The sequence below is a fragment of the Equus quagga genome, chromosome 2 (genome assembly GCF_021613505.1).
Source record: "Equus quagga isolate Etosha38 chromosome 2, UCLA_HA_Equagga_1.0, whole genome shotgun sequence".
Taxonomy (NCBI): Eukaryota; Metazoa; Chordata; class Mammalia; order Perissodactyla; family Equidae; genus Equus; species Equus quagga.
The window spans coordinates 104,465,156-104,475,793 of record NC_060268.1 but is presented as its reverse complement, the minus strand read 5'-3'; the positions used below and the strand labels follow the sequence as shown (position 1 = coordinate 104,475,793).

At 51.1% G+C, this 10,638-nt stretch overlaps 1 protein-coding gene across 1 annotated transcript in view; it reads left to right on the top strand.

The window, feature by feature from the left end:
* Positions 1-455: 455 nt before the first annotated feature.
* Positions 456-10,638, top strand: part of DRGX (dorsal root ganglia homeobox) — a 30,555-nt gene continuing 20,372 nt past the window's right edge. Inside the window, exons 1-5 of the mRNA XM_046649127.1 lie at positions 456-489; positions 5,181-5,278; positions 6,197-6,298; positions 9,232-9,410; positions 9,493-9,605. Of these exons, the coding sequence (XP_046505083.1) occupies positions 456-489; positions 5,181-5,278; positions 6,197-6,298; positions 9,232-9,410; positions 9,493-9,605 (526 nt within the window). The remainder of the gene's footprint in view (positions 490-5,180; positions 5,279-6,196; positions 6,299-9,231; positions 9,411-9,492; positions 9,606-10,638) is intronic.

The window sequence follows — 10,638 nt, the reverse complement described above, 5'->3', positions numbered from 1 at the left end:
GCGCGCCCGGCCTTGGGGTCGGCTGCCTTCCTGGCGGGGGCTGCCGCTCGCGCAGATGGCCTGGGGTGCTCGCCCGACCCGGCTGCGGTGGCCTGAGTGCGGGGCTGACGGCGGGGACCCCTGAGAGCCAGGAACCAGGCTGCGCGCGTTTGGTATTGGGGCCGAGGCGGGGGTGAGGGAGGTGGACCCGATCCGAAAGGCCGTCCCGCGGGGGCCCTGGATTGCTACGGCGCTGCCACCCCCACCTCCAGTCCCCACAGTGGACTGAGCGCGTTGGGAGGAGGTTTTCCAGGAAGGCAGCGCCCGGTGCGCTCCAGGGCTGGGCCGGGGCGCAGGCAGAGGGAAATTCAGACTCTGTCAGTTTGCTTGGCAGCCAGGCCGGAGCTACAAGCGCCTCGTCGATCCCGCGATCACCCTCCCGAGTCCGGGCTGTCTAGCGGATCCGGCCGTCGGCGATGTTTTATTTCCACTGTCCTCCACAGCTAGAGGGTGAGTAAGCGCTGCGCGCCCGGGGCCGCTCCGAAAGGCTGGCGCCGGCCAGAAAGGGCCCGCGCGGCAGCGGGGCTGAGGTGGTCGGGTTCCCGCTCCGTGAGGGGCTCAGCCGCCGGGCGGTGGGTAGGGGCGTCCCTGGCCCCCCCCCCCCCCCCCCGCTCCAGCCTCCCGCCCCGTAGCCACCTGCCTCCCACCTCCCTCCCCGCTTGGGCCTGCGGCCCAGGGCTGTGCGCGCCGCAGGGACCGCTCGGGTCCTCCCAGCACAGATGCTGGTGTCACGCCTCTAATCGGGGCTCCCCTGCCCAGGGGGCCGCATCAATCTTTCACGGTGTTTTGCAAACATCCCGAAAAGCCAAGGTGGACTAGGGAGTCGGCCCCGCATTGGCCCGACCATGAGCCATGAACGACCCGTTACCAGCTTGTTCTCTCTACCAGCGCAGGGCAATACTGCTCCGGGCCCTTCACGTCTGCTCCCGGACCCCCGGCCCTCCGCAGCTAGATGGCCCTGCCCACCACGGCGCCGACTGCCCCGGCATGGCTCCTTCTCTGTGACTCGCTCGCTTTCCTGACCCCAGATGTCAACTACTCTCCACTCCCAGGGGCAGCCCCAGGGCCAGGGTTTGGGTCTTTTAGGGTCTCCAGGCCTTGGAAGAAATTTTGCCTCCCAATCCCTGGTGCAGCCTCGGCTCTGGATTGTTAGGTGGGGGGGAGGTTGGTGAGGAGGTGACAGCTTGGATCTCTGGTGGCCCCACTCAGGGCCTGGGGGATCCCCAGGGGTGGGCCCTCTGGCCATGGGGGGATTATATGCATCAGGCAAATGCAGAGGCACAACCTCTGGCCTTTTAACAGCGCCATCCTGGGCGCAGTCATCTCAACCATAGGATGTGGACTTTATAACTGAGAAGGATACAACTTCACTTGGCAGCCCACTGCTTTGATTGATTTGTTGGGCGGGAGAGTTTTGGAGGCCAAGAAATTGAGGGATACATGGAGAGGGGCAGAAGGTGGTGAGACACTGAAGGACTTGAGACATCAGAGGATGCTCTTCCACCTTGTCCCATTTTCTCTGAGCAGTAGCTGAACCTCAGCTGGCCAGTGCACACAGGGATTTCAAAAAGTTTGTTTTTGTTTTTCCCATGGAATCTTTTTTTTTTTTTTTGATGAGGAAGATTCGCCCCAACATCCATTGCCAATCGTCCTCTTTTTGCTTGAGGAAGATTGTTCCTGAGCTAAGGTCTGTGGCAGTCGTCCTCTGTTTTGTATGTGTGATGCCGCCACAGCACAGCTTGATGAGCGGTGTGTCGGTCTGCCCTGGGGATCTGAACCTGTGAACCCCAGCAGCCTAAGTGGAGGGGGAGAACTTAAGCACTAACATCACCAGGTTCCCCCCCACCCCCCCACGGAAGGTTTTAAGAGTTCAGTAGGATTTTCTGAAGGGGGCTGATGAGCACCAGCATCTGAGCCCCACCAGCTCAGCCAGCGTTCCTAAGAGGGGAAGACCACACATTTGCCTGCATTTCACCTCCTTTATCTCCCAGGATCTGTGTTGATGGGCTTTCTGGAAAGAGGTCAGGTGCCTCCCCTGACACTGTAGCCCGGGACTGGAGGACGACCCTCCCCATGTGTGCCGGACACGCCTTCTCTGTACTTCTGCACCTGGGGTTTGCACTGACTGACTTCTAGTGGCCCACCCATCCTGTCAAAGTGGGGAAAGCCAAGGTTTGGGGATTTAGCAGGTGGTAGGCTGCCTGAGTGACCTCAGGGGAGAGTCCTGTCTGCAGGGTGGGTTGCAGAAGTCACCTGGGGAGAGTCCTGGCCCAGCCCCTCCTGGCCCCAGAGCACTGAGCTGCTCGCTGCTCTCAGCTCAGCTCGGTCGGTCGGCGGCTCTCCTTTCCTTCCCACACCCCAGGCACGTCTCAGCGCTGCTTCTGCCTGCTGTGACCAGAAGAAAGGGAGATGGGTCCCTGAGAACGTTTATCCCTTTGCAGCTGCGTTCCTAAGCCCGTTTTGCAGAAAGGGGTGTTTTATTTCCATTTAGTGTTGCTGGGGAGGAGGTGATCTGTTGCAGACGGAAAGGCTGAGAACAGACCTTTGGAATAGGATGTCTCCTTATAGCCAATCGGCTTTTTTTTTTTTTTTGAGGAAGATTAGCCCTGAGCTAACATCTGCTGCCAATCCTCCTCTTTTTGTTGAGGAAGACTGGCCCTGAGCTAACACCCGTGCCCATCTTCCTCTACTTTATATGTGGGACGCCTGCCACAGCATGGCTTGACAAGCGGTGCCATGTCCACACCCGGGATCTGAACCAGCAAACCCTGGGCTGACGAAGCGGAATGTGCACACTTAACGGCTGCACCACCAGGCCAGCCCCACTGATCAGCTTTTTGATTTTTATTTTTTGTTGATCTAGAGAGGCGTAAAGGAGAAAGCAGAGCTTGGCACATCATCTCTCTTCTCAGATAATTTTACTGATATGAGAGTGAAAGGTACAACACACACCTGCTTAGGAAATTCAAACAGAACAGAAACCTATAGGCTGAAAAGTGAAATCCTCTTTGTCCACCTCTTTTTCTGAAAATCCTCCCTATTGTTGGTTTCTAGTGATTCCTTCAAGAAAAACATGCTCTCACCCTCATTTACGTATTTTTCTCTCTGCATGTTATGCCTTATTTATGCTGAGACGGCACTGCCACACCATTCGATGCTTTGCTCTTTTTTGCTTCATAATATCTATTTTGGGGAGTTTTCCATGCCAATGTCTATAGGGCTACCGATTTATTTTCCACAGCTGTGTAGTATTCCCTTATATGTTGTACAGAAAGTGCCTGCTGATGGGAACTTTGGTTATTTCCAGTTTTTTTCTATTACCGTGTTTCCAGGAACATTTTTCTGTCTCTATTTTGGCACACTTTATAAGTATCTTCATAAATTAAATACCTGTGCGTGTGCTTAAATTGTTGAAGGATATTGTCAAATTACCCCGAATAAGGCTGCATCAATTGATGCTCAGTTGGTTAACCCACAAACTAATTAACCTACAAACGATTAATGAGCCTGCACATTTTATTACCCTCTTATCTGTATTGGGTATCATTATGCACCTTATTTTTTTTTTTGCCAAAATGGTGAAAATACTGGTTCATCGTTCTATTTTGTTTAATTATCAGCAAGGCTTAGCATTTCCGTAACATTATCGACCATTCTACTTATTTTTAAGTAAAAAGTCTCTCTTTATATTTTCCTCTTTTCTAGTTGTTCTTGTTAATTTGTTGAGCCATCAGTCTTTTTTAGGGTTCGGTTTGACCCACACTGTCTCACTGAAAGGCATACTGTGCACACGTTGTGAAACAGGTTGGGACCAGCAGCTGTAAGTTAGAAGAGTGAGGCTGAGTGTGATGACAGCACTTCAGAGTTTGTGTTTCGTCCTCACCAGTCAAGTGTTTTGTTTCAAAAGGAGACAATTTGGTTTCCCCAAAAATAACGGAAGTAAGACTGATTTGAGGCCGTCCCTTTGAGGTTTCTGATGAGCTGGAGAGAAATGCCTGTAACTAGGGTTTTGAGGAAGAACATATCTGGACAGGAAGCTAGAGGGAGCGGGCTCCAGGAGACGGTGGGCGCACTGAAGCCAAGGATGTGGGCCTGGAGAATCGAATCCTAAGTAGGAGGGACTCTCTTTAGTAGATGGAGTTTTTAAACGCCCAAAGGACGTTGCTTCTTTGGGATCGAGGTCCTTCTGAGGGACGTTGTTTGGGTGGCGTGGTTTGTCAGCTCCTAATGCCGAACGCCAGAGATTCTGAGGCCAGAGCCCATGGCAGGTACAGCAATCACCGGCTAATGGGAACTTGCTCATTTGTTTTGCTAAGAAGTCACTGTGGACCGTCAAGTAAATGGCGCGCATTTGGAAAATAAGCTGAAGGCCCGTTTGGGGCCAAACTCTGTTCTGGCTTTATACGAGCTATGGAGGCTGCTTGGGAGGACAGTGGAAAGGACGCCTGTCTTCTTAGGGACACGGGAACCGTGGGTCCTTTATGAGCCTGGCTGCAGGGTGGGGTGCCCTTTGAGAGTGGCCCTGTCTGTCTGCTTGGAATTCAGGCCAGCTGCTGTTGGTGCAGCTCTCCTGTTAATTGACGTCCATATAACAGATCCACTATGGTGCTGATGAGCTGTGACCAACGGTAATTAATATTCATTTATAAACTTCTTACCTCCTTGTGTCCTGAAGTTCTAGGAGAAAAGTGCTGTGAAAGCTCTTGGTGGTTTCTTTCCTCCCCCATCCCCAGCCTTTATCCTTGTTTATAGAAACAGGGGAAAGGAAACTAACAGGTGAGCAAAAGGGAGACATAGAGGCTCCTATTAAAGGAGCTGAGGTAGAGGGACAGAGGTGCAGCTGGGAGCCAGAGGGCAGGTGAGGGCACCACCTCAGCCAGTGACTCTTCCTGGCTAGAGTCCCGAATTTCAGAAGCAGCGGGCATAGCTGGGCCTACAATCAAAGGTTATTGGGAGAGAGAGGGCACAAGAGAGAGGAAGAGAGGGGGTCTTCATAAGAAGAAGGGAGAAAGATGCTTTGGGACAGACAGGGCTTTGTCTGGAGGGGACAGGTCCGTGCCTCTGAACGCGCGTGTGTGGCTGGGAGTTGAGGTGAGGACCGGGGACCTCTGGCTCAGGCTGACCCAGTGTGCTTCCAGTAGGCACGGCACCCTTTGGCAACCACTCTACGGGGGATTTCGACGATGGGTTTCTGCGCAGAAAACAGCGCCGGAACCGGACGACCTTCACTCTTCAGCAGGTAATGAGCCTTCTGAGACTCAGCTACTTCCTGCGTCCAAAAAAAACCCAAAAAAATCAGAGTTTCAGCGGCTCTTCTTTGTCTTTTCAAAGACGTCAACTGAGTGTGTTAACCAGATCTTTCCGTTTGCTTGAACAATTTACGTGTCAAGGACTGGGGCGAGAGGGCAGATGACCCTGACCTTATGATCCCAGATAGTGAGTGAAGAGGCTAGCCAGTAGCTCCCATTTGCCTTAGGCTGATAGTTTGAGGAATGTGCCCCATCAGAGATATCATTTGAACGTCGAAATAACCCTTTGAGGAAGGCAGCTAGGACATTGTTATGCCCAAAAGATAGATGGGTAGACTGGGGCCCAAGAAGTTGACTGATTCGTAGAAGGTATTGTCACCCACAAATTGAAGGGCTATAACTGGAACCCCAATATAGTGTTTCCTGGCCCGGGCTCCCTCTCTTAGGTCTATCCTATTCTTGGGGCAGACTGGAGTGTTCAGGAAGTGACCCAAATACCCTCACGCGGTTTCAGTGGGACTGACATAGCCAGGGCATCTGCAAGGTGTCTCATTTTCCCATGCCCTGTGGCAAGAGCTGTGAGGATTGCTCTAATTCACAAGGCCTCCTTAGATTTTGATTCCTATGAATATATTGAAATGCAAATGCCTAAAAATCTTTGCGCCTCTCTTCTTATTTCTACTTCTGGAGAGAGCACTGAGGTTGTTAGCAAGTTTTCGCTCCTAAGTCATCCGTGGTTGAAATTTTAATTCTGCGGGATGTTTGCAAAGAGCTCTTTTCTTTCTCATCTTCCTCTATTTGATCCGTGAAACTATTTCCTCACCACTTATAGCAAATTTGAAATATGTATCTGCTTCCTCTCCTCAAGCCACAGCCACTCCCCAGTAAATATTTCTTCCTTTTACCAGCTGGAAGCTCTCGAGGCCGTTTTTGCTCAAACGCACTACCCTGACGTCTTCACCAGAGAAGAGCTAGCCATGAAAATAAACCTCACAGAAGCCCGAGTGCAGGTAAACCTTCTTTTTAATTATTTAACTCTCTGATATTAAAACTGGCAAACTTTTTTTTTTTTTTTGACATCATGACTGCAGAGTGCACATTTGGCCAAAGAAAGCAAATGAAGACTATCTGTCATTTTCATGATGCACTTTAATAACATCAACATAATGTGGAATATTAGATTAGGTTGATTAATCGGTCATTCATAATTAACTAGTGATAATGTTCTACACTAATTTGTCCGCGTCTCTAAGGTACTAAATTACATCAATGCACATCCATTTCCTTGCTTTGGAAAAAAAAAAAAAAGAGCTGAGATGCTATTCTCAAAGCTGCTCCGACTGCTCTGGGGTAAGGCCGGTCAATTGTAGAGAACTGTGTTTTCAGATGGGAACAGGATAAGGATCCGCTTTCCAGAAATTGCATCATGTCCAACTTTTCTCCGGCACGCGCACTCTTTTAGTGAAGAGGATCCGAAGAACATGGGCAATTTAAAAATCTTTAAACGGCAGCAGCGAGAGGGCTGCCTCAAAGGCGAGCGGGGCCCACGGTGACCATCTCTAAGCAGGATTTCTTTCTAGAAGCTACGCAGTGATTATGTTTAAGTGCACAAACCCGTCGAGCCCAGCAGATGTGCCCGAGTGCGAGAGGAACAGATTTGCAACGCCACCTCTCCGGGCGAGCTCTTCTCTGAGCACAATTATATATTCATTTTATTTATGGGGTTTCCTCCATGCTGTTTCTGTTCTTTTTTTATGTAGGGGCTTGGGGTTAAGACTATGCAAAGATCTAATTGTAGGAAATATAATAGTTTGCTTTCGGTTCCCCTGGGTCATGTTAGTATCTCTTACAAACCAATGGCTGAAGAGAGATAATGGAATTCTGAGCAGTAAATTGGGGGTTGTAAACAAATTATTTCCCCTATAATCAGATTATGTGATCCTGATTATTAAATCTGAACATGAATCATTGGTCATACGCGGGCAAATTAAACTGATTATTATTTGGAAATGAAAATCTCCTTTGGCCAGGATGCCGTCTATCCTTTCTCTTTTTTTAATGCCGGCTTGCCAAGAGCTGCCTAAAGACTGAACTGCAAATTGAGATAAATGACACAATTATTGAGCATTCAGAAGGGGAAGATCATAACTTCTTCCTGAAAGGTGCAAGGGTGAGATAGGAGTGGCCACAATTAAAGCTGGGAATTGTTGTTCGGGCTGTTGTCGGCTATTATGCAAACAGACAATGGCGTGGAGCGTGGTTTAGCGAGCCGAGCCTCCGTGCGGGGACCCGGCTGGGCGCCGGTGGCGGGAAGGGAGCTGTGTTTACATCTCTACCCCTTGCTCATTCAAATATGATTAATGTTCTATAAAGCAGGGTCTTAATCGAAGCTGATGTTGTCAAACAGTAACTAAATAGGGAAATAAACGACTCCATCATGCTCTTTCCTCAGAAGCAGGCGAACTGTCAGTGCAAAGTCATTAAAATATGATAATGAAAAATAGCTCAATTAAATGTTGTTATAGCTGTGACCTTCATTCAATTAAGACGCAAGAAAGTGTCTGCATTTTGCTTTGCATTTAACTGCCCTAAATTTAGAATACAGATAAAATCATTATTCAATGGTTGCTGATATGTGCAATTAAAAGCCAACTAGATTAAAAAAGAAAGAAAGAAACCCAGTGAAAGGAGAATGAAAATTCAGAGGTGGGGTGGGCTGGCAGAGGGCTCAGCCTCAGGATCCGGGTTCTCTCCTGGGCCAGTGTGCCGGCAGGAGGAGGAGAGGATGCTAGGTAAGTAGGATAGAGGTCCAGCCAAGCCTTTTTTTCAGCCAGGAATTATCTCCCATGGGGGAGAGAGGAGGTCTTGCTGGATGGAGTAAAGAGCAGCAGGATTTCACTGACCTCTGGGAGCACCTTGGGCCCGAGGTGCCTGGCTCCCGTGAGGCTGTCCTTCTGCAGATGCAGTTTTGGTTCCCAAGGCATAAAGAGTCCCACAGCAGCCTCTAAGAAGGCACTCAGAGCAGGGGGATCATAAGCCTCCTCCTAAAACTAGCTAATGCTTACTGAGTGAGTGGTTGCTCCGTGCCAGGCACTGCGCTCCATGTTTTCATGCATCTCTGAGTTAATCTCCCTAAGGATGCCTGGGAGTGGCCACTGTTATTGCCCCCACCCAGTTTGGATGCTGGTCCTCAGCCAAGCCACTGGACTTCAAACTGTGGATCTGCCACTAACCATATGAATGACCTTGGGCAAGTTAATTAACCTCTCTGGGCTTAGTTTTCTCATCTGTAAAATGGGGATAGTGGGACTGCCTGCTTCGTAGGGTTGCAGTGGATTCTAAACCAGATTCACGGAGGGCCAGAATTCCAACCAGGGTTGACTCTGGAGTCAGTGTTTCTAACGGGTGCCCTGGGCTGCTGGTTATGAGCTTGGCACAATGTGTAAGAGATGATTTCCAGGTTAAATGATAGGTACCAGGCCAGACAGGCTCAGCTGCTCAGGCCAAATCTGCCGGCACAGTGAATGAGTATTTTTGAAGAGGAAAGTCCAGAGCAGTGTACGATCCTCTTTAACTATGACACCTCCCCTGCCCCGGGGAGGAGATACATTTCACATCATATCAGTGTCCTCGCCTACACTGAGATTTTCCACAAGATAACACTTTGCCCTTATTATGGGCAATGCATTTGGATACTTTCTATGGTTTCACACTCATTAAAAAATGCCCACCACGCCTTCTACACTGATCTTCTGACCCGTTGTGGGTCTGAAGCTGGAGTTCAGAGAGCTCTGCTTTGATAGATCTCTTAAAAAGGGGGGCTGTGCCTTGCACACTTGGCTGCAAGATGCCCAGGGTCCAGGTCTTTGGGTTTGGGTTCCGGTTCCCTCCTGATGCCTGATCATCTGCCTCCGTTGCGTGTGTGTTTCCCTCGGGGACTCAGGTTTGGTTCCAGAACCGAAGGGCCAAATGGAGGAAAACAGAGAGAGGAGCCTCTGAGCAGGAGCCAGGAGCCAAGGAGCCCATGGCAGAGGTGACGCCACCGCCCGTGAGAAACATCAATTCCCCACCCCCCGGGGACCAGGCCCGGAGCAAGAAGGAGGCCCTGGAGGCCCAGCAGAGGTGAGGCTGGTTGGACCCCTGGGTCTGAAGGGCCGATGGGCACACAGGGTTAGGAACTCATGTGATTTTCCTTCTCTGCCAGCCTGGGGCGAACTGTGGGTCCCACAGGACCTTTCTTTCCCTCCTGCTTGCCGGGGACCCTCCTGAATACGGCCACATACGCCCAGGCCCTGTCACATGTCGCCTCCCTGAAAGGTGAGTTTTGGCTCTGGTGGCCCGGGGCCGGGGCTTTGCTGGCCTGGTGACATCTCCGCGGGGATCCGGGATTGTCTGACTGTCCTGCTTTCTGGGTTAGGGTCCTTCTTGCACGGTGGGCAGGTGCAGCTCCTTTATTCCTTCTGTCAATCACTGCCAGCATCACTAACAGCATCCGTTTCCACACAGTCCTGTCTGGTTTGATTTCTGCATGGCTCGAGAATGTACGTGAATCTTGTAAATATCACTGTACCTGACGGGCTTGTCCGAGGGCTGGTTGTTTCCAGAGTGTCCACTCCCTGCTCACAGATTGCTCCCTCAGTGGATGCAGTTTTTGGTGCTCACCTGCAGCTCATGGGCGAGGCCCCTGAGTGGCAATCCTCCACCTTTTGAGGACACTCTCCCTATGTGCAGCTACCCACCTGTCTCCCCCGGGAGCTCCTGACGTCAGAAGTCTCAACTGTTAGGATTTGTGGTTGTCCAAGATTTGCTCTCTTCTCAGTGGCTGTCGTTGGCTGAAGGATGGAAACCATTAGTGATGTTTTGTCAGGCCGAGAGAGGAACGCCTGTGGGGCTGCGCCTTCCAGATTTCCTGGGTGTCCCTGCTGGATTAAGGGGCCCATCCACTGTCTCTCGATTCCTGGCCCAAACCTGCTCCTCGTGTGATGGGGTCAGGTGGCTGTGCTGGCCAGGATCAGGTTGGACCCCAGAGTGGGTCTCGGGGAGCCAGTGCTAGCATCCCCCTTGGGACTCGTCTGTGGCAGGGGTCTGGGAGCTGGGGCTGCAGGTGCCAGCTTGTAGGCTTTTTCCTGATAACAGGCAGTGGGAGGAAACCCCCCTTGGGTGTCCCTTGCTTGTCTGTATTAGGGTCTGGAGTCTCCTGCCCTTGAGGGGGTCCCCCTCCAGCAAGTGGGTCTCACACACACACACACACACACACACACACACACACACACAGAGTGGCAATCTGCATCGCAAATGTGGTTTCTGGAGGCTGAATGAGGGCATGGTGGAGCCTCCCTGGGGAGTCTGA